This window comes from Myotis nattereri (assembly GCF_964212035.1).
Source record: "Myotis nattereri genome assembly, chromosome: 19".
Taxonomy (NCBI): domain Eukaryota; kingdom Metazoa; phylum Chordata; class Mammalia; order Chiroptera; family Vespertilionidae; genus Myotis; species Myotis nattereri.
Window position 1 is genome coordinate 9,905,612 of NC_138095.1, and position 24,411 is coordinate 9,930,022.

Here is a 24,411-nt window from a genome sequence, read left to right on the forward strand (position 1 = left end):
AGGTTAAATCATCTTTATTAGAGTATTTGTTATCTAAACCCCAGATTCATGAGGTTGCATAGGGCTGTAAAAGTCACCCTAATGTAAAAATCATTGATGAACTATTTACTTAGCAAATTTGTCCCTGCTCGAATACCTTGCCCCACTTACCTCTAACATGAAATCTTGCTCATACTGACTATGGCTTTGTTAATTTCTTGTTTTTTTTTTAAGCAAAGATATCTGGCCATCTAATAGTAACAGCTAACATTTGTTGGTCATCAGGCACTTAAAATATTACACATGAATTAGCTAATATAAACCTCAAAATAATGCAGTTAAGGTTGTTACAGTTTTACAGATGCGGGAAATAAATGGCAGAGAGAAATAAGTTAGGTAAGTTGTCCAAAGTCATACAGTGCAAGTGCATGGGAAATTGCAGATATTATAAAGATACAAGTTTTTTAAAAATATATTTTTATTAATTTCATAGAGGAAGAGAGAGAGAGAAATAGATGAGAGATAGAAACATCAATGATGAAAGAGAGTCATTGATTGGCTGTGTCCTGCATGCCCCCTACTGGGGATTGGGCCTGCAACCTGTGCATGTGCCCCTGACTGGAATCGAACCCAGGACCCTTCAGTCCGCAGGCAGATGCTCTAACCACTGAGCAAAGCCAGCTAGGGCCAAGTTTTTTTTTTTAAAGTCAGTGAAAGTGATGTTGAAGTGCACCAATCATAGGCATAGTCATTATTCATGGAGGATCTGGCAGAAAATTGAAATTTATAGAAAATTGGTAAGGCTGTTGAAAAAGAATGATTTGAATATGAAAGGATTTAAGAAGATTATTTTAGGAAATGGGTGATGCTCTCAAATGTTTTTGCAAAATGGCATTTCTTTATAGTTACGCTGCAAAAATAAAAGGGGCAGTGAAGAATGCCATTTCCCCCTCCGTTTTATTGATATATAATTGATACATTGTATTACTTTAAGGTATACAGTATGATGATTTGACATATGTATAGATTGTGAAATGATTGCCACAATAAGCTTAGTTAACATCTATCCCACACAGCTATAACATTTTTCTTACTAAGTCTACTCTCTTAGCAACTTTCAAATGTACGATACAGTATTAACTATAATTACCATGCTGTACATTATGTCCCCAGATATTATGTCATTTTGTTATATTATAAAATTTTGTTAGAAAAATTTTGTCCCTCAAAAAAACCTCATCAGTCTTTGATGCTTTTTTTGATTTGGTAAGAATTTGTGTACAGTTGTAGTTATATCCTAAAATTTTCAAAATAAAATGATACATGTTTTTATAATATTTGGTTCAATAGTTCAGAAAGAAGTATGAAATGAAATCTTTTTTTTTTTTTTTTTGCTATTTACTTTGAAATTTTGTTTCTATTTTAAAGAGATCTTTAAGAAGATTTTTTTCCCCCCTGATGCTAGTTATCCTTGAACAGCTAGAATTTCTTAAAATTTTCTGTTCTCTATAATTGTTCAACTCTTTTTTTTTTTATTAGAGTAATTTGTTTTTAAATATATATATAGATATAGATATAGATTTTATATATATATATGTTAGAGGCCTGGTGCATGAAATTCATGCACTTGGGGGGTAGGGGTCCCTCAGCCTGGCCTACACCCTCTCTCTCACAGTCCAGGAGCCCTTGGGGGATGTCTGACTGATGGCTTAGGGGAGCGGTCCTAAGCCAGCAGTTGGACATCTTTAGCACTGCCATGGAGGCAGGAGAGGCTCCTGCCATCGCCGGTGTGCTTGCCAACGCTGAGCCCGGCTCAGGGCTTCTTTGTTGAGCGTCTGCCCCCTGGTGGTCAGTCTGTGTCATAGCGACTGGTCGTTCTGCCGTTCGGTCAATTTGCATATTAGCCTTTTATTATATAGGATATTGATTTCAGAGAGGAAGGGAGAGGGAGAGATAGATAGAAACATCAATGATGAGAATCATTGATCGGCTGCCTCCTGCACGGCCCCTACTGGGGACTGAGCCCTCAACCCGGACATGTGACCTTGACCAGAACCAAATCTGGGACCCTTCAGCCTGAGGCTGACGCTCTAGCCACGAAGCCAAACTGGCTAGGGCCAGGTAGATTCTTAAAAGAGAATTAACTTAATCTTTAATACCATAGTTACATGTGAACGTCTGAGTTTTGGTGGCTCAAAATGTGTATCACTTTATTTTGATTATGAATGAGCAATTTTTTTTCAAATCTTATTTGATATCCTATTGGTAGAGTTACAATAGAAGAAAAAAATGACGTTTAGAGAAAGCATCTGGGTCTTGTAGAGAAAATCCTGAACTGGGAAGGTTGGTGACACCAGTTCTCCTGCAAAGTTCGTCTCTTCTCGGAATCTAGGATTCCCTGAGATTCCATAACTTCCCTCTACAAGTCCTGGCAGCTTAAAAGTTTGTGTCAGTTTTATAGATGCATATTTAAGAATTGAGGTACCTATTCAGGGAAACCCCCTGTTTTGCTTATAGGTGTGTATCTAAAATTTCTTCTCTGCCATCTAAACTCATTCTTAGAATAATTAGGGGAGGTGATGATGTCAGCAATTTTTTGTTTTTGAGAACCCTATATTTGTTGTCAAGATCTGTGGGTAACGCTATTATATTTTGGTTCTAGGTGACGAGACTGCTGTGTGGCAGGCCTTGACTTTGCTGGAAGAGGGATTAATCCATAGCCCTTCCAATGCTCAATTCAAATTGCTGCTTGTTCGAATCTACTGTATGCTGGGAGCATTTGAACCTGTGTTGGATCTGTACTCCAGCCTTGATGCTAAGCATATCCAGCATGATACCATTGGGTTGGTAGTATATACTCTGAATAATGAGCAGTCAGCTACACCAGTGTGGGGCTCTGATATATATATGAAACATTTTGATTTTAGCAGCAAAGTTGTTCCTGGTATTAAGCTTTTTAGATGAAATAATCACATATCATGACTCATTGAAAAACAGTAAGATTTCTATTTGCCAGCATTATGTAGTAATGTTAAAAATTGCATAGTTTAGAAATGGTAAGAAAGTTTTTCTTAGAGACAGCAAATGGCTATATACTTTGAACCCTTTTTCTTAGCATACATGGTTTTGAAATCTTTACTTTTGGCTTGGACTTGAGGTTGACACCTGTACTTCATTTGTTTTCCTCAGAGATTCTTTGAATTTGCGTTGGAATTATTCTTTGCGATGAATTGGGGTATTTTCTCTATTCCCTGTAGAGCTGTTTCAGGAAGATAGTATGCTCTTCTTTCATAATCTGTGCTCCATTAATTATCTGAGTATAAGAAAGCATGGCATTGAACTTTAGAGCTTCCCCAAAAGTGAATTAACTTTGTTCTTTTTAAAAATTTGATTCTGTAAATTAGATTTCTGTTGCAAGATGTTTTAAATTTTCCATATGCTTAACTATTTCTCTGCCAAAATAATTTGAAGTATAGTATATGATATTATAGGTGGGTAAGTATAACATGTTTTTTTCTCTTTCCTTCCGACCTAGTTATCTTTTGACCCGATACGCTGAATCCCTAGGTCAGTATGCTGCTGCATCCCAATCCTGTAACTTCGCACTCAGGTTTTTCCACTCCAACCAGAAAGATGTAAGTGAAAAAAAACATTTTTTTTTATGGTCTTGCCTGTGGAATGCACATGATTCAGAGAGCATCTTCCCGTGTCACAGGTACACTTTAGGTGTATCTTGCTGTACTTACAAGTGCCTGTATGCCATAGCTTACTGGCCAAGGCTGATAGGTATAGTTGAAGTTATTTGTGGTTGATAGAATCCATACAAAGGTGTTAAAACTGGGTATTAACAGAATAGGAAGTTTTATGCCTCTTAGGTCGGTCTTTTAATCTTTAAGAGACTTTTTCCAAGGACATGAGAGGCTGTGTAAGATTCTACGATAGCAGCTGCTCTCTGTTACCTTGATTTATTTCTGAAGTCTATAACCACTGTGCTCTTTGTCAACAGCAAATGCACTTACGTTTTCTTAGAATTATAAAATTGACCAATTGAAGGTCATTTCAGCAATGAATAAGATAGAGCTTTTATGTGCCATAATGAAAGGATGGGATTTGCACCATATTTTTCATTGCAAGCAGACTTGGTCTCCACTTGTCAGTTAAGCAGTCGTTTTTGTGGAAAAGCCATATATATGGTTTCTACTCAGTTGACCAACTATGCAAAACTACCCAGGAAGATGTGTGAAGTTAAGGCATGTCTTCTAGGTCACTGCCGACTGGTTCTCATGTGCTTCCAAGACTCATCACCTGGAATTGGGCCATTCCAGATATCTGCCCGTAGCTCTCCATTTTCTGGCCTAGTAGCAACCAAGAAACTGGGCCAGCAAGCTGGTTTCTGGGTTTCTTCATGACAAACACTCATGAGGATTTTTAAAAAATGTTTTGTAACTATAACAGCTTTGGCTAATCTATCTGCTATCTAATTCTTTAAGGGTGTAGTCAATAGGTTTGTTGTTCTCAGCTTGTAATAATTATGTCCTGACAAGTTTCAGGGCATGGCCTGAAGGACTGGTATGCTTCATTTACTGGCTTTTAAGCCCTATTTTCCTCCCCTTTGACCTCTTTCCCCTACAGTTGTTGGTATCTCTGTTCAGACCTCATTTTGTGCCGTAGCTCCTGACCAGGGAGAGAGTGAAGTAGGCATCAGCATTTGAACATATTGCTCAGAAGGTGCTGGCCTGGCTTAGAGGTCAGGGAGTATCTTTTGGACCTTGGATTTCTAAAATTTCTTAGCATGAGTGGGCAGTTACAAATCTCTTGAGTTTTCACTGTGCATTCAATTATCTGTGCTTTGCCTTCTGTTTTCAAGTAGTTTTACTAACACAAAAGAAAAAACTGTTCCTTAAATCTCATTCCAGCTTTCATTTCTATATTTTAAGGAAGAGGCTAATTAAACATTTGATTTACTGAAGAATTCTTTTCAAAGTTTTGTTTCTCAGATAGTTTTGAAGTGGGAGTTGGGGTAAATAAGGGGTTAGTTCAAGCCTGGTGGCTGGTTTTACTTGTTTCCAGTCATTAAACATTCTTAAAGAGCCATGTTGTTCATGACTTGGCCAACAGAAATACATTATTTACCCTATAGTTAAGCTTTAATTATTCCCCCACAAAAATTGTGTCTGAAGAGTTGTTTTGAACACACACACCAAATAAAAGTATTGTAGTAGGGAAAGGAGATCCCCAGGAGCGATTAGAGAGGACATGTTGTCTCTAACGTGGCTTTTTGTATCTTTGGTGTTTTGCTGTATGTGGCAGGAGTGACAATTCATCTCAATGCTTGTAATGCTGAACCTGATAAAATTATAGTGTTTTATTGATCTGGAACTAGGATGTTCTACTTGACACATTTGTTTTTATTACTACTAACTGGGAAGACAGAGCTTACTTAATTATATTAGGTAGATAATCTTTGGGGATTCTGGAGGCAAAAGCAAACACAGTATAGCAAGGAAAACACACCTTAAACCTTAGTGCCTAACCCCAGTCCCCAAATATGAAAATGGAGACTGGTGTGGACTGTTTCTTGTAGGAATTTGAGGCTGAGAAAGATCATGGTTGTAGTGTTGGTACTATATGTGTTAAATCTTCTGGGGTAGTATTAGAAATATCTCTCTGGAAACAAAAACTCTACGCTCTATATCTTTTATTCTTGGTAGTTTTTAGTGTTCCCATTTGGTGTTTCCTTGAGTGACTGATGTATTTCAATTCCCAACTAGCTCTTTGAAAGAACACTTTTACTCCTAAATGGAAAACCTGGTTTTCTGCTTTTTAAGGCTTTGTGCTATGGAATCAAAAGTTATATTTGGAAGGTCTGCACAGGAATTTTCTCTCTGAGAAGGTGATTGTCTGCCGTCATTATTGCTTGTGAATAGATTTTTACAGTGTGAGAATTAGTGCTAGATTTTCATATCTTCATAAGTTACTTATATATTTATACTTTAAAAATTTCCCTTTAAAAGTCTTTATTTTAGGTATCCATAGAAGTTATTATTCAGGGGTTTGATGTCCATGTATTATGCAAATTTTTAGTGACCAGGGTTCATTTCAGGAATCCGAATGGGATCTAAATAGCTTCAGTGGTTCATACATGAATAGAAATAGGTACGGACAACATTCTCTGATATTCAGAAGTCTTTAAAGTGCCGGTGGCTTCCAGTTTTGCCTGCAGTTCTAATGGCGGGGGGTGTCTTCAAATTGTAGTCCTTTCCCGGCTTTTGTCCTATTGGTAGCTGCTTGAGCCCTTTTCTAGTTCTGCAGTGACAGTTTACCGCAGCATTAAAGGAGGACTATCGTCAAAAGAGCAACTAGAGAACTAGAGTTAAAGGACTACATTCCCTCTTTGTTGCCCCCTATTTTCTCTTTTTAAAGCTGTTGCCTTTTTCTAAAGTGGTAGTCCGTGGACCACTTCAAATTAAAACTGCTTCTACACTCAGTAAGGCTGGGTTCTTTCTTTTAAACATATCATATTTTGGATCTGTAATTGATAAATTTGATTGGAATCACCAAAGTCATATTTTATCCTGATTAATTTCTGGATCATATGTTCCTAACCAGCTATTTTTTTTTCCTTCAACTTCTAAGTTCCTATTGCAAGGGCTGCTGGTAAACCTTGCTGTTTTCCAAGCCAAGTGGCCATCAGATAGGCATGTGTTTAGAGTGTCCTGGCCTCTTCTTATAGGGCCTATCACTGTCCTTTAATCAGGCTCGATTAGAAGGTACACTTGAGCTTTTTCAGATAGTCCTTCTTTAAACCTGCAGGATCACAAGTAATCTTTTTAATTTTCTTGTGTCCGTCCGTCTTTAATTTCTCCAGATACTGCAGGCAAACAGCTCGCCGAGGTGTCCCATGGGGGTTTAAAAGCCGCATCGAATGCAGTTGAATTAGCGCCCGTGGCGCAATCCCGCGGCCTGAAATGAACCCTGCGAGGCTGTGTATCAGAGGGTATGTTGTGAACTATTGGCCTATTTTCCTATTGGGCAGATAATTGGAACGTTATGGAGATGGGGGTAAAGCTGATTGAGGTTATGCCAAACAGACTGGAAAGGATCTAGAAAGGATTTTTTAGGGTAGACATCAGCTTTGAACTTCACACTTTCCTTGGTCCAAAGGGGTGCCCTCCTGACTTCTAATCCTGATGGCATAGGTCCACCTATGAAATGTTCTTCCTTGAGATTTTGTTCTGTTGTGCCAGAATTTCTGTTGAGAATTCTTTATCTTGCCTCTGTTTACAATGTTTCATCTGTAAATGTATTAATCTAAATTAAATCAGATGTGGTGAGTGTTGCCTTCACTTACTTGTTTATGGAATTTTCCAGCAAAGGTCTTAGGTAGTTTGGATGGACAAGTAGTCTGGTTCTTGAAGTCTTTCTGTTCTCAGAACAGATTATGACATGAGTTTTTTAGGTCTTTTGTTTGGCGCCTTATTTCTATCCTGATATAATACATGTCCTATGTTTGTGATATTGTATTTAGAAATAAATAAAACCAAGGAGCAGCCTTTTTTTTTCTGAAGGAGAGTGATTTTTTTGGGGGGTGGTGTTGGTAGGGTGGTTATATTATTATAGTGTTTTGGAACCTTTGTATAAAACAGTTTGTCTTAGATGCAGAAAAACATGGAGTAATATCCCTTCCACAATGGCACAGACCAACTTTTTGACTGATTTGGTGTAACAAACCTCCAGTCCTGTTGAATTGAAAGACAAAATTGCTAAGAAAAAGTTTGTATGGTGGCAGCAGCAGCTGGGTATTACCAGTGGTAATATTAGTAAAGAAGACATTTGACTCTGGTATAGGGAAGAAGGAAAATAATGTTTTAAAAAGTCGATAGTCTCCTTGGTGACCAAGGCCTTTAAAGAGTAGATTCAACATCTTAATTTTAGTTTGAGGGTTTATTGTTGTTTTTTTAAATTTTGGCTGGCAATGTTTGCCTTCATTGTCTGACCTGTGAAATATTTATACCAAGGTAATGTCTTTCCTTCCCAGACCTCAGAATATATTATTCAAGCTTACAAATATGGTGCATTTGAGAAGATCCCAGAGTTTATCGCTTTTAGGAACAGGCTGAATAATTCTCTTCATTTTGCACAAGTCCGTACTGAACGAATGTTGTTAGACCTTCTACTTGAAGCAAATATGTAAGTACTAGAGGCCCAGTGCCTGAACTCATATATGAGTGGGGTCCCTCGGGGTGGCCTGTGGGGATTGGGCCCCTGCTTGTGCCCCCAGCCTCGCAGCCCTGCAGCCCCGCCTGGCACCCCGCCGTGGCCTGGTGCTGCCCCCTCACCTGCTCCACCATCCCGTCTGCGGGGTGAGGGATGATTGATTGGGACCAGGTCCCCTGCCTGGCTCCTTCAGGGCCTGGGAGCTGTGCGGAGCCCCCCCCCCACCTCCCCCGCAGTCTGTGGGGCGATCGGCAGGGCAATTGGGCCACTGCTTGCACCCAATTGGCCTGGCGCCGCCTGCTCACCTGCTCTACCATCCTGCTGCAGTCCTGCTCTCATTGGGGCCCATTAGGGCTGGCAGCACCTCTACTGCTGCCAGCTCTGCATCGCTGATGCCTGCCATGTTCCACACCGCCCCCTGGTGGTCAGAGCACGTCATAGCGAGTGGTCAAACTCCCAATCGAACAGTTTGCATATTAGGCTTTTATTATATAGAATTCCATAAGAACTACAAAGGAACTAAGGGATAAGATCAAAGGCTGAGAGCCTTTAATGGGCTCATGGGTGACATTAACAGGTTTAAGCTAAAGAAAAATGGGGGGAAAGGAGAACATAGAAGGGGATGCAGGGAAGAAAGGGGAGGAGAACTTGATATATGTCATGAGAATGAGAGTACTGCCAGCTTCCATACAGAAACCAGCTAGGCTCTGGGCGATATTGTGTTTATAAGGAGCCCTGCACACATGGGATTTCAGGGATCCACTTAGTTTTGGTTGGGATTCCAGACTCAGGCTGGCATGATCTGTGCTTGGTTCTCTTTCACCTTCTATGAGCCTTTACTACTACTATTTTTTTAAATATATTTTTATCTACTTCAGAGAGGGAAGGAGCATGAGAGATAGAAAAATCAATGAGAATCATTGATCGACTGCCTCCTTCAGGGGATTGAGCCCGAAATCCTGGCACGTGCCCTTGATCGGAGTCAAACCCAGGACCTTTCAGTTCGCAGGCTGATGCTATATCCACTGAGCCAAACGAGCTAGGGCGAGCCTTTACTTCTTAGTAGAAATCCTTCCCCCCTTCCTTTCTAATAAAACAGAGTCCTAGCTAATATGTTTTATGGCTGGTTTATAACTTCAATAATACATAAATATATTTTATATACCACAGAACAGTCAGCTTAGCAGAAAGTATAAAGTCGATGAATCTTCGGCCAGAAGAAGACGACATTCCATGGGAAGCCTTGCGAGACAACAGAGACTTAAATGTTTTCTTCAGCTGGGATCCAAAAGATAGGTAACTGGAAGTACCCCCCCAAGCAATTTATTTTTAAAGAATTAGAATGAATCTAAGAATTGGGGTTTTTTTTTAAACCTTTTTACACAAATATAGTAATATGTTTATTGTAGGGATCAGGAAATATAGGTAAACCAAAGAAAGAAAATAAATCTCACCCCTATATTGGGATTAAAAGTTAGGTCCTTCACAACATCTGTGCAAACAGACTCCAGATAGATTAAAGATTATGTTAATTTATATTTTCTTCTTAGAAATTCTAGAAGAAAATATAAAATAAAATGAAAATGGTTAGGGAAAGCCTTTCTTAGCATTACATCAAATCTGGAAACAAAAGATTTAACCTTTGTAAATATTAGCCCTCTATATAGAAGTATATGTGGTAAGTTGGTAAGTTTCTTCATATATATATATATCAGTTTATCAGAAAGTATAAAATATGTGTGTGTGTGTGTGTGTGTATATACACACACACATATATATATATTTGTTAATCCTCACCTGAGGATATTTTTTCCATTGAGTTTTTTTAGAGAGAGTGGAAGGGATGGGGGAAGGGCAGAGAGAGAGAGGAGGGAGACAGTATGAAACACCTATGTGAGACATACACATCGATTGGCTGCTTCCTGCATGCACTCTGACTGAGGCCTGGGATAGAACCTGCAAACCACGACCCTCTGGTGTGTTGGCCAATGCTTTAATCACTAGATCATGAAGATCAGGGCTCTTTATATATATTAATAGCCTTCATATATAGAGAGAACTAAGAAGAAGATAACTAAAAAACTAATTGGGTAAATGGCTTAACAGGAAATTCAAAGAAATGTATCTTACAGCAATTTTTTTAAAATATATTTTATTGATTTTTTACAGAGAGGAAGGGAGAGGGATAGAGAGTTAGAAACATCGCTAAGAGAGAAGCATCAATCAGCTGCCTCCTGCACACCCCCTACTCGGGGTGTGCCTGCAACCAAGGTACATGCCCTTGACTGGAATCAAACCCGGGACTCTTCAGTCCCCAGGCTGACGCTCCATCCAGTGAGCCAAACTGGTGAGGGCCAGCAGTAAAAATATTTTAACCTGTCGGATAAAGATAAAAAGGATTAATACTGTGCTCAGCAAGGTGGTGGGGAAAATCGTTTTTGTACGTTTACATGGGGGTGAAACTTTATATAACTTTCCCTAACCAGAAATTTTAGTGATGTGTATATGTATCAAGATTGAAAAATCCATATACTATTTAGTTCAGCAGATCTGCTTCTAGGAAAGTGGAACCTAAGGAAATAGGTTGTGCAGAGATATGTCTATGAGGTAGTTCTGAATATACTGTGAATTGGGGATTGCCAAGAACACATTTAGTGATTTGCAAGGACTCATGGGACTCAACATATCCTTGTTCTCACAGCTAAAGTTTATTATAATAAAAGGATACATCACAGGATCAGCAAGGGAAAAACATACAGGTGGAATCTGGAGAATTCCATGAACAGACTTCCAATGTCCTCTCCCTCCTGGGAGGTGCCCTATCACACACGCTCCTTTCTCTAGCCACGGAAAATACAGTATTGAGTGTGCAATGTTTCTGCTTAGAGAAGCCCATTAGAGAGTAGGTGCCCAAGGTTTAGGTATGCTTTGTGTAGCATGTACCAACATTCTAGACTCCCAGAAGGAAAACAGGTGTTCACCATAAACAATAGGCTTATACAGTCTAGGCGCAGTGAGCCACTCTTGTCATTTAGAGAATGGTTGGAGTACCAAGTTTCCAGACATCAGCCTAGAGCTACCCTTACAAGCAGGCTCTTCTAAATTAATAGCCTCAGGCTTGCTATGTTAATCTTTTCTACACATTCTATTATTAAAAGATGCAGTTTGGAAAATAGTATGAATACTGTGAACCTGTGTTATTTGCTTAAAATAAATTGTATAAATACTTTTAGTTGCATACTTTGAGTACCCCTGTATTGCAAAAATCTGAAATCTGTAAGTTTGTTAATATGGTGGATGCTTGGTTATCAGGACATTTTTCTTCTCCGTTTTACTTTTCTGTCATTTGAATTGTATTATCAGAAAAGTCTCAGTTAAGGGGAAAATAACCTGTTAGGTAGGTTGTCATTCCCATTTATGGATACCTAAATGGGCACTTGGATGATTTTGGTTTGTTTAAGATCATTCAGGTAGTAAATGAAAGCTGGGACCACTCAAAAGCATCTTGTCTGATGAAAGTTAACTTTGAAAGATTTAAAGGCAACAAACACATTTGTAAAAGGGATGGTTTGGGGATTTTTTTAAAGGGATGTTTCTGAAGAGCATAAGAAACTTTCCTTGGAGGAGGAGACCATGTGGTTAAGAATCCGTTCCTTAACATTGAGGCTGATCAGTGGACTCCCAAGTCTTAACCACCCTGTGGAACCAAAGAACTCGGAGAAGACCACTGAGAACGGTGTAGCCTCCCGGGTTGATATTCTTCGTTTGCTCCTTCAACAGCTGGAGTTGGCCCTGGAGACAGGAAAGCGATTTATTGAGAAGGAAATTCAGGTATATACTATCGAAGCTTCAGTAATTTATGACTATCTTTTTAATAATAAGAATTTGGGTGGGTGAATCGTAAGAAACAGAATTTTGTCCCAGTTTATGACATTTGTAGGAAAAAGGCAAATATTCCAAACTTGGGGGATTGTAGAGGCTGTCTCAATATCCAAACTGGAAAGTGAGGAAAAGCAAAGTAGCTTTTTTTGGTGATAGTAAATTATTTTCTAATCCTCACCCGAGGACACATTCATTTATATTTAGAGAGAAGGGAGAAGGAGGGCAAGAGAGACAGAAACAGACAGACATCAATGTGAGAGAGAAATATCTATGGGTTGCCTCCCCTATGGGCCCTGACCAAGGATAGACCCTGCCATCTAGTAAATATGTGCCCTGATCAGGAATCGAACCCTTTCAGTATATGGGACAATGCTCCAACCGAGCCACACTGGGCCACACTGGCCAGGGCTGTGATGGTAAATTTTTTAAAAAGATATTTTTATTGATTTCAGAGAGGAAGGGAGAGGGAGAGAGAAACATCAATGATGAGAGAGAATCATGGATTGGCTGCCTCCTGCACGACCCCTACTGGGGATCAAGCCTGCAATCTGGGCATGTGCCCTGACTGGGAATCGAACCCTGACCTTCTGGTTCATAGGTTGACGTTCAACCACTGAGCCCCGCCAGCCGGGCAGTGTGATGACACATTTTAATAGCTGTCTATTTTCTCTACAATGATGTGGTTGTTATCACAGTCCCCTTTTACTCCTGGTTGTGCTTTCCACAGGTATGGTTGGTTACCTGCAGTCAAACACAGTCTGAAAATAGTAAATGGAAATTTCTAGAAATAAACAACTTATAAATTTTAAATTGCTTGCTGTTTTGAGAAGCACACTCACACTGTCCGGCTCCATCCCGCTCCATCCTACCTGGAATGTGAATCATCCCTTTGCCCAGCATTTCCACACTGTATACACTACCTGCCCTTTAGTCACTTAGTAGCTGCCTTGGTTATCAGGGTATTGCACTGCTTGTTTTGTTTGTTTGTTTGTTTTTTGTTTTAATGTATTTTGTTGATTTTTTACAGAGAGGAAGGGAGAGAGATAGAGAGTTAGAAACATCGATGAGAGAAACAGCGATCAGCTGCCTCCTACTGGGGATGTGCCCTTGACCGGAATCGAACCTGGGACCTTTCAGTCCGCAGGCCGATGCTCTGTCCACTGAGCCAAACCGGTTTTGGCTGCACTGCTTGTTTTTAAGTCACCCTTATTTTACTTAAGAGTCCCAAAGCACAGAGTAGTGATGCTGGCAATTTGGAAATGCCAAAAAGAAGCCATAAAGTGCTTCCTTTTAAGTGAAAAGATAAAAGTTCACAATTTAATAAGGAAAGAAAAAAAGTCTTATGCTGAGGTTGCTAAGATCTACAGTAAGAACCAATATTCCATCCATAAAATTGTGAAGAAAAAAAAATTTGTGGTATTTTTCTGTTGCACCTCAAATTGCAAAAGTTATGTCCACAGTGTGTGGTAAGTGCTTAGTTAAGGTAGAAAGGGCTTAAATTTATGGGTGGAAGACATAAGCAAAATACATGTTTTTTTTTTTGTTTTTTTTTTAATGCAAAATACATGTTTTGATTGCTGGCAATGTGTTGGTCCCAAAAGCACTGATCTTATACTAAGACTTAAGCAAGGAGTTCCTTAAAACAAGTGACCACATTCACTTAACTTTCATTATGTTATATTGTTATAATTTTTCTATTTTATTTTAGTTATTAATCTCTTGTCTGACTTATAATTAAACTGTATCATAGGTATGTATGTATAGGAAAAAAATAGTATATACAGGGTTTGATAGTATCAGGCATCCACTGGGGTCTTGGAATGTATTCCCTGTGGATAAAGAGGCTGGGGGGGGGGGGGCGGTGTGGTGGTACTATAGTTTGCTGATCAGTGGTTTGTAACTTAATCACTAAGATAGATTTTTATCCATTAGTTACAGCCATTTCTTATTTTATATGAATTTAAAGAACATCACTTTATTCCTTTCTTTTTCAGTATCCTTTCCTTGGTCCTGTGCCTACCAGAATGGGTGGATTCCTTAATTCTGGCTGTTCTCAGTGTCAGACCAGTTCTTTTTATCTTGTTTGTGATATTTATGAGCTGGATACCAATGGTTTAGGTAAGTGTATGTTTGCATGAGTCTATTTATGGGTCTTTGTCATTGCAACATTGCACTTAGTAAATACGACAGAATATCTATAACTCACTATTTGGAAAAATTTAAAGGAGATGGAAACTGGAAGCTGTTCTGGAAATTTCTGGCTTACAGGGAAGTACATTCAAAGGTTATAAAGTAATATTTTAGAAGTTTAAGTCCTTTCCATATTTGAAATCTTATTAAGTTCAAAAGCTAAATAAATTCTTGATTTGTTACACTGTTTTTAGATTTCAGATTGAATTCTTTATTTAAAAATGAGGCCCTTAGCCCTCACTGGTGTGGTTTAGTTGGTTGGGCATCATCCTGTGCACTAGGAGGTTACCTATTAGATTCCCAATCATGGGCATATCCCCGGGTGTGGGCTCAATCCCTGGTGGGGGCGTACAAGAGACAACTGATCAACGTTGCATTCTCACATTGGTGTTTCTCTCTCTTTCCCCCTCTCCCTTTTCTCTTTAAAAATGGATAAATTATTGTATATGTATGTGTGTGTGTGTGTGTGTGTGTGTGTGTATAAATAAAATGATTTCAGAGAGGAAGGGAGAGAAATAGATACATCAGTGGTGAGAGAGAATCATTGATCTGGCTGCCTCCCCGCATAACCTACACTGGGGATCAAGCTTGCAACCTGGGCATGTGCCCTTGACTGGGAATGGAACCGTGACCTCCTGATTCATAGGTTGCGGGCTGCGCAATAAACTATTCTTTAAAAAAAAAAAGAAATTTTCAACTTTGTGGAGAAAAGTTTCTTTCTAAGCTCTAAAACCAGTGAGAATCACAAATATTCTATAGGCTGTGGTGTTTTTTTTCCTTCTGAATCATAAGGTTTGTACTTCCTGTCCTGTCATTTGGAGTATTTGAAGCACATAGATTTCTAGTCCTCCTAGACTGGAAATCTTCTCCTTTATCTTTTCTCAGTTTTTCTTTTCTTTTCCTTTCATTTGTCTCTGTCTCTCTGTCTCTTAAGAGAAAAGAATGTCTTTGCCTACATGTGGCTTGCAAGTATTGAGCTTGCGGGGGGAAAAAAAAATGAATGTTTTTCATTGTTTTTCAATTTTAGAGGATACAGTAGAGATCCAGGAGCGAGTAGAGAATATTCTTAAGTCTTTACTAGAACAGTTAAAAGGTAAGCGTTCTTACTGTGTGTCCCCTTTTGTATCTGATTGTCTGATAATAGCTCATTTTTTTTAAGTTAGAACTTGCAAGAGGATTTGAAAGTAATGCATACTTTTGATATGTTTAAGATGTGCTTTTAACTTTAAAAGGTTTTATTACAAAAGCCATAGATACCTATTATATAAATAGTACACAACTATGTATGGTCTTTCCCCTGTTGCCAGCCCCATTCCCTCAGAGTAAGAACTGTTGACACTTTGAAGTCTGTATGCCTAGAAACCACCCAAACTGCCCATACATGTGTATATGGAAATACATAGTAGTAATTGTCTTTAACATATGAAAAGGTATAACGTATGCTTTTCTGACTATAATTTGCTATTATCTTGGATATCTTACCATTTCAGTTACATGTACACTCCATTCATTTTAATGACTGCATAATATTCCACGGTTTTTTTTTTAAAGCATACCAAATTTGTTTATGCTTCCCTCCATCGAATACATAATATACACTTGAGTTATTTGTAGCAGTATTTATAAACAGCATATATATAACAATGCTGAAATGAACATCTTGAAACACAAGTGTTTAGATACTTATTGAGTATTTTCTTGTGATTAAATTCCTAGAAATGGGATTATTTGGTAAAAGGATATACATAAGCATTTTAAATCTATAAGGGACTTTCTCCTCAGGATTCTAAACAGTCTTTAATTTTATTGCCCAAATGAAGAATGAGAATTAAAAGATGATCAAGATTATAAGAATTAAATGTGGTATTTGTTATGAAGGTGCATCTCTACCATGCCCTTAATGGCACAAGTTCTTCTAAATTATTCACTGGGAATCTTAATTTTATTGTGCCAATGGCCTATTTGTGAAAAGGCTCAGACACTAGAATATGTAATTTATAAAGCCACCTTTTATATTTTAAAGACAATAGAGCAATAGTCATGTGGCTTTTAAAAGAGCTTAACATAGATATTCTTTGGTATTTGGTTTATTGTGTGTGGATGGGAGGCTTTCTTGATTAAGCTTTAATATTTGTTTATTCTGTAGTAGATTGTACATTGTGTTCCTAAGAATAACATGAAACAAGGACTGAATAAAACCATGAAATATTTTTCTGTTTTTAGATGTCTTCAGTAAGTGTAAAGGTGATCTATTAGAAATTAAAGATGGTAACTTGAAAACACACCCTACTCTTTTAGAAAATCTAGTCTTCTTTGTTGAGGTATGTTTTGTTTTTTTCCTAAAAAACTAGATTGTTCTCTATTGTCTGAAGGATTAATTTTTCAAAAATGAACAGATAATAGGCACCCTAGACCTGTAATTTAATCCCTCACCCCTACCTTTTGTTAATTGAAAAACAATGGACTCATCTTGAAAGATTTCTGATGCACTCCAAATCTAGTTGTTTTCTGTTCATTTTCCTTGTTGACTCAGCTATTATGTAGTTTAAATTAATTCCTCCAGCTTCTTTTATTTGTCGGGCTGTTCTCTAATTACTGAGATTCTGCATTATGAAGGATGATCCAGGAGCTGATATATCAAAACTCTCCTTCTTTTAGCTGAGAGGAGGATGTATCACAAACACTGATAACATCTTTTCTGTAATTTCTGTGGCATTTTTTTTTTCTTCTCCTGCTAGTCTGTAAACTTTCTGAGGGTAGTACTCTGTGTGGTGACTGGCACATTATAAGTGCCTATAATACACTGACTGACTGAATGAATAATAATTGCGTGTATATGTACATGTGTGCACTATAGTGTAGAAGAAGACATACAAACATCTAACAAACAGGATGTGTGCTGACCAACTGGGGAGATTCTCCATATGTATTTAAGTTAAGGTTTGCAGGTACGGTAGTATCTTACTTGGCTGAAGAGGTGGGTGGAAAGAGACATATTGTAAAGAACCTTTGGATTCCATGTTTAGGAATTTGGACTTCTCACTTGAGTGAAAAGGATGTTAATAGATTCTCACTTCCAATAGGCAAGAGAAAGGAAATAGGATCAAGTGGAGCCTGAAGAAAGGATAAAGCTGTATTTAAGCCAGAGATGATGGCCTGGATAATGTGGTGAACATTGAAATTAGAGAATGGAGAGTTGGAGGAGAAATTGAAGGGATTTGCTTAGAACAACTGTCAATTTATTTGTTTAATCCATTACATTTAACTGTTCCTGATTGATATCATGAGTGTAATCGTTATTCATGAATTTGTAATTTTTCCTCTTTCAGACTATTTCTATTATTCTGTGGGTGTCCAGTTACTGTGAGAGTGTCCTGCGACCATACAAATTAAATTTACAGAAAAAGAAAAAGAAGAAAAAAGAAACCAGCATCATCATGGTAATAACAGAAAATACAAGTAATAATCTGGGTGCATGCTGCTTGTTGTTTTCCTGCATGTTGTGAGACCTTAGGGTCCTATATGCATTTATTTTCTTTCCCCAACTTAAAAAAAATTATACACCTACAGGAACATTGAAATAATAGTACAATGACACCTAAATAGCCTTACCTAGTCTCACCACTTTAACAGTTTGCACATTTGTTTTGTTTTGCTCTCTCATCTCCCTTGCCCCTTCATTCACTGTGTTTAAGATAATTTAACAGTTATGAGTACAAAGTCTGGAAGGATAGATCAGAGTTGCTCTGTTACTCTCTGTGTTAATGGAGGCCTACAGTCCTAGAACTTGTTAAATAGCTTTTTGGTATTTGGATTTTGTGGGTTTTGTAGTTGTTGCTTTTCTAATTCCAAAAATAAAAATAACTTTCCTATTTTTATGATCATCTAAATAACCTAACGGTGTAAATAAAGTGAAGATCATCCATATTCCCACCAAGCAGTGACAGCCACTGCAAACAAACCAGAATCGTGCTCTGTAGGTTTTGCAACTATTGGTTTGTTTTTGTTTTTTATTTAATGACATTTACTGACATCTCATTTCAGTTAATATATATGTATCTCATTACCTTTAATGGTTATATACTATCCTGTTATATTAATACACCACCATAACTTATTCCCATTGATGAATATTTGGTTGGTTCTCATTTTTAAATATTATAAATTATGCTTTTATTAAAATATGGACATATACACAAAGATTAATTTATAATATTTTCTTACGATATCTCATGGATCTAAAGTTACTATGTATGTACATTTTTACATTTCACAACAGTGTTGAGTGTATCTGTACCCTTACCCATCTGATAGGCCAGTGATGGCGAACCTATGACACGTGTCAGAGGTGACACGCGAACTCATTTTTTTGGTTGATTTTTCTTTGTTAAATGGCATTTAAATATATAAAATATCAAAAATATTAATCTTTGTTTTACTATGGTTGAAAATATAAAAAAAGTCTATATGTGACACGGCACCAGAGTTAAGTTAGGGTTTTTCAAAATGCTGACACTCCAAGCTCAAAAGGTTCACCATCACTGTGATAGGCAAACATTACTATTCCTTTTTTTTAATTTGCATTTAAAAATTTCTATTGATGTTGAACCTTCAAAGACTGCTTCTTGAGTGAAAAGCTGGTTTATTACTTGATTGGCTAGCTTTCTTGCATTTATCTGTGTTTTAAATTGTATGATGTATTGCTGGGATTTCTTTGCTATGTTTTTTGTTTTGTTGTTGCCCAAGTTTCCTATTGTGGTAGTAATATTTTACCTTTTGATATGGTCTGACCTGTTGGACTCTTAGTAATATAATAGTGTTATTAATCCTTTATCATAGATGATTCCGTTTCTTCCAGTTTGTCATTGGTCTTTTTAAAAAAAATATATTTTTTTATTCATTTCAGAGAGGAAGGGAGAGGGAGAGAGAGAGAAACATCAATGATGAGAGAGAATCATTGATCGGCTGCCTCCTGCATGCCCCTTATTAGGGATTTAGTGCACCACCCAGGCATGTGCCCTTGACCGGGTCGAACCCAGGACCCTTCAGTCCGCAGGCCGATGCTCTATCCACTGAGCCAAACCAGCTAGGGCAGAATTTTCTTGACTGTAGTCTCCCATCATTTTTCTATTAGAGGAAATCTCAAAGACATAAAAGAGAAGAAATAAAGTCTTGGGGTCCTCTCATCTCCTTTAGTGTTCCAGGAGATTCTCAATTCAAAGTTGAGTAGTGGCCAAGATATTTTTCTATTGGAATTTCATCTCTAGTTCACCAGGGTGAATTAAAATCTCATTTTTAAAGAATGCTTATGTCATTGTTGCCGAGTTAGCATTATTTGGTGGCAATTAAATATGCTATGGGTTTCAAGACTGTGTTAATATCAAAACTGTATCCATCACTATTATTGTTAATAGCATTAAGTAATGCTATAGTATGAAATTAGTATAGCTTAAATGATGTAAGTGTAAGGAATATGTTTGATAATCTTTCAATTTTTTAAAAATGATTTTTTCAGCCACCTGTCTTTACCAGTTTTCAAGACTATGTTACTGGGCTTCAGACTTTAATTTCCAATGTTGTGGATCATATTAAAGGGCTTGAAACACATCTAATTGCACTTAAACTTGAAGAACTTATTTTAGAAGACACTTCTCTCTCATTGGTAAGAGAATGTAGGCAATCAGCAATAAGTTATAAAGAAATATTGAAATGTTCTCTATCATAAGGACATGTTAATTTTCAATTCATCATTCTCTCCTTACAGGAATTCTGATTAGAAGGTGACTGCAGTAGTAGTTTGTTGTATCGGTGGAGGTGGGAGTGTGGGTGGTGCATTTCCCCTCCTTTATTTCCAACCCCCTTGCCCCCCAGTCCCCAGCCTCCAATCAGTCCCAGTCCCACTATCCAGAACCATTCCCACCTCTCCCTGTTCTGTGTTTCTATGACACATTTATATCTGCCGTTAGACTTTAAGACTTCCAGGCACTTGGGAACCGAGTGAATCTAAAGAAGTAGGTACACCCCAGATAGGATTCTTGCCTCCTATCTCCTACTTGAGAGAAGAGAGACACTTGCTGTCCTTTCGGTACACTTTTCATATAAGGAAATCTGGAAATTTATAGTTACAGATTTGGAACTGTTTAATTTTTTACTTTTTAGACCAAATCCAAAGTCATTCTTTATTTGAAACTCACATCCCCTTTTCTGAATAATGTAGAAAAACAAAAACTCAAAATTATCATACCTCTTAAAAAAACAAAAAAGTCTTAAAAGATTGCACACTTGAATAAATGTCACATTGCTTTATATTGTTGGGCTTTGCTGGGTATCTTTGAGATTTTTATTTTATTTAAAATATTTTTTTAGCCGAAACCGGTTTGGCTCAGTGGATAGAGCGTCGGCCTGCGGACTGAAAGGTCCCAGGTTCGATTCCGGTCAAGGGCATGTACCTGGGTTGCGGGCACATCCCCAGTAGGAGATGTGCAGGAGGCAGCTGATCGATGTTTCTCTCTCATTGATGTTTCTAACTCTCTCTCTCCCTTCCTCTCTGTAAAAAATCAATAAAATATATTTTAAAAAATAAAATAAAATATTTTTTTATTTATTTCAGAGAGAAAGGGAGAGAGTGGGGAGAGAGATAGAAACATCTATGATGGGAGAAAATCATCGATTGGCTGCCTCCTGCACATCCCACACTTGGGATCGAGCCCGCAACCCAGGCTCATGCCCTTGGCTGGAATCGAACCCGGGACCCTTTAATCTGCAGGCTGGTGCTCTATCCACTGAGTCAAACTGGCTAGGGTTCAATTTCTTTATAAAATGGAAATCATGTTAATACCTACTTTTTAGGATTATAGTGAGGATTAAATAAAACAACAATGACCTTTTATTACTTACTTTTGTTAAAATTATTCTACATTACTGAGCAGCACCAGCTACCAAATATAGGATCCATATAGTGTTGGGTACTTGTCTTTTGAGTTTTAAAAAAAAAAATCTTCAGTTTCCTTTAGGTTACTTCTTTCCTCCCCCCCCCCCTCCCCCCAACTTCCTTTCTAAACTAGAAACATTATCTAGAAGTCCTATGGACTACCACTGCCAGTCCTGGTCCCCTTTCCTCCTTCCTAGGGGTATCCACTGAAACTGGTTACGTGCCAAGAGCGTCTTTTTTTCTTCTTCTTTCATTTATATTCATAGAGAAAATACACAGTATTATGTGTATCATTTTAAAACCATCTGGTTTTAATATAAACTCATAAGGTACTCTACTATCTGTTAGGTTTTCAAAATAAATGGTACTCTATTTTATTCTGAAGCTGGGCTTTTTTTCATTTAATCTTATATTCATGAGATCTGTTCAGGCTAATGTATATAGGCCAATCTTGTTCTAAACAGCTGTTTAGTATTCAAAATATGAATGCACCACAGCTACTGGCTATTTCAGCTTATTTCTATAATTGACTTTTACATACAGTACTGAATGAAATACACTGAGTGGCCAGATTATTATGACCACCTGACGATTGTAGGCAAATTAGCTATAATTTTGCGCTGAAGTTGCTAGAGGGCCAGACCATTATAAATAGGGAAGCAGGTTGTTTACCATGACAGTAGAAGTGATTTTTTTTTCCTGAAGATATGGGTAAACAACGCAATTTAACAGCCTTTGAACGTGGGATATATATTATTATGAGTGGCCAGATTATTATGACCACCTGACGTTTGTAGGCAAATTAGCCATACACTGCATCGTATGGGATATGGAAGCCGAAGGCCTGTTCGAACACCTTTGCTGTCTGCAGTTACCAAGATAAAACGTCTCCAATTCGCACAGGAACACAAGGATTGGACAATCGAACACTGGAAAAAAGTCATGTGGTCTGATGAATCACGTTTACAGTTGCATCATGCAGATGGCAGGGGAGAATTTGGCCGAAACAGCATGAAAGCATGCAACCCACATGCATGAGTACAACCCTTCAAGCTGGTGGGGGTAGTGTTATGGTTTGGGGCATGATTTGGGCCCTTTGATTCGTGTGGAACAATATCTGAATAGCACAACATACCTAAATTTCGTTGCTGATCAAGTTCATCCTATCATGTTGATGGCGTATCCCAATGGAGATGGCTTCTTCCAACAAGACAATGCGCCATGCCACGGTGCTCGTATTGTGCAGGAGTGGTTTCAAGAACACGAGGGAGACTTTTCCATGCTTAGGTGGCCCCCACAATCACCAGATCTCAATCCAATTGAGCATTTGTGGGACGAAGTTAAAAGAGCCATCAGGCAGCTGGTTCCACAACCATCAAATCCCACAGAACTGGACAGTGCTATTCATCAGGCATGGTGTCAGATTCCTCGCATCACCTTTCAACATCTCATGGAGTCAGTGCCAAGAAGAATCGTCGCAGTATTGAAGGCAAAAGGTGGCCCAACGAAGTACTGATGGGGTGGTCATAATAATCTAGCCACTCACATTCAAATATATCCCACGTTCAAAGGCTATTAAATTGCGTTGTTTACCCATATCTTCAGAAAAAAAATCACTTCTGTCATGGTAAACAACCTGCTTCCCTATTTATAATGGTCTGGCCCTCTAGCAACTTCAGCACGAAATTATAGCTAATTTGCCTACAAACGTCAGGTGGTCATAATAATCTGGCCACTCAGTGTATATTTGTACATACTTTCTTATGCACATTTGTGTTTCTGAGGTAGATTAAATCTCAAATAGTAGATTGTTGGGTCATAAGATGTGCTTCCCTGGTTTCTTCTAGGCTTTGGAACACTGCCACCTTCATGTAAACCTAACCAGTTCTTAGTCAACCTCCTTTCTGTGTTTGAATACTCCATCCCCTTTGTTTTTTATATTCTCTACCACAAGTCAAATGAGCAGCAAATATTTAACCCACACATCTGAGTAGGCTGAGAAAAGCTTTGCTCATTTTTTAGTTATTTGGCCCCTAGAACCCAGGGACTTTTCAATATGGAGAGAGACTTGTTGATTATAACTAAAAATGATGATACTGTTAAACTTGATGCCTGTATTTACATAAGCATAACTCTCCCTCTCTTCCTCTCCCTCTCTTCTTCTCTCTAAGCATGTCCTCGGGTTAGGATTACAATAATAATAATAATAATAATAATAATAATAATAATAAAATTTCTACATTTTTCTGATGAAATTAATAATCAGAAATCTCACTTTTTACACCTTGTATATCTCATAACAAAATAGTGATTTTGTGTCCAAACTAGTAATAATTTTCTACTTTTGTTGATGGAAGCTTCTCATTAGAAATGTCCGTTTTTTTGACTTCATATAACTAATGACAAAGGCTACTTGAAATAAAGAATGTCTCAGTGAAAAATCAGATGGAAAAATATACATCTGTAATGAGCTTTAGCCTTTGCATTTTATGAAATTGAAAATGACACTATTCTGATGGAGTTTGCAGTCAGACAAAGGTAATGGTAATTTTAATTTATAGCTGAGGAGCTGTTATCTGGGGGAATGCTTTCTGAGCAGGACCACTAATTCTTGTCTCCTTTTTAGGAAGAGAGAAAGTTTTCAAAGACTGTGCAAGGGAAGGTGCAAAGCAGTTATCTGCACTCACTTCTGGAAATTGGGGAGCTGCTGAAAAAAAGACTTGAGACCACAAAGAAACTAAAAATTTAAGGAAGTGTGAACCATAGGCACTGATGATGCTATGGCAGAAAATGCTATCATCTTCCCAGGCAAAAATCTTTATGGTTGACCATCATTTGAATCCAGAACTTCCTCATAAAATGCATGAAGGACTTTGATCGTGAATTAATTTTTTAGGTATTAAATGTATACAACTGATTAAATTATTGTACATATACCGGAAGCGGGACCCTCATCTGGGTTTGACCACTTTTTTATACATGTTCATATGCATATGGCAGCCACAAGAGAACCCCACTTTTCTTCTGCCCTTCTCTCACCAGAAACTGGTGGAGGAGGGTCCTATAAAAGCAGTGATAGAAATTAAGCATAAAGCGTCGATGTCAGAGCAGCTGAATGACCCTGCCATTACAGCAGTGGACATTTTGGTCTGGTCTTTGAGCCCTTAGGAAGCAGAAAGGAGAAGTATAGGGGGACCATAACTGGGAGCAGG

At 38.0% G+C, this 24,411-nt stretch overlaps 1 protein-coding gene across 1 annotated transcript in view; it reads left to right on the forward strand.

The window, feature by feature from the left end:
- The window catches only part of NAA25 (N-alpha-acetyltransferase 25, NatB auxiliary subunit), a 56,393-nt gene extending 32,241 nt beyond the window's left edge, over nucleotides 1–24,152 (forward strand). The window contains exons 14-24 of the mRNA XM_081113363.1: nucleotides 2,642–2,822; nucleotides 3,515–3,614; nucleotides 8,018–8,169; nucleotides 9,367–9,492; nucleotides 11,784–12,027; nucleotides 14,073–14,196; nucleotides 15,296–15,361; nucleotides 16,492–16,589; nucleotides 17,598–17,708; nucleotides 19,784–19,930; nucleotides 23,826–24,152. Of these exons, the coding sequence (XP_080969489.1) occupies nucleotides 2,642–2,822; nucleotides 3,515–3,614; nucleotides 8,018–8,169; nucleotides 9,367–9,492; nucleotides 11,784–12,027; nucleotides 14,073–14,196; nucleotides 15,296–15,361; nucleotides 16,492–16,589; nucleotides 17,598–17,708; nucleotides 19,784–19,930; nucleotides 23,826–23,948 (1,472 nt within the window). The 3' untranslated portion in view covers nucleotides 23,949–24,152. The remainder of the gene's footprint in view (nucleotides 1–2,641; nucleotides 2,823–3,514; nucleotides 3,615–8,017; nucleotides 8,170–9,366; nucleotides 9,493–11,783; nucleotides 12,028–14,072; nucleotides 14,197–15,295; nucleotides 15,362–16,491; nucleotides 16,590–17,597; nucleotides 17,709–19,783; nucleotides 19,931–23,825) is intronic.
- Nucleotides 24,153–24,411: the final 259 nt, after the last annotated feature.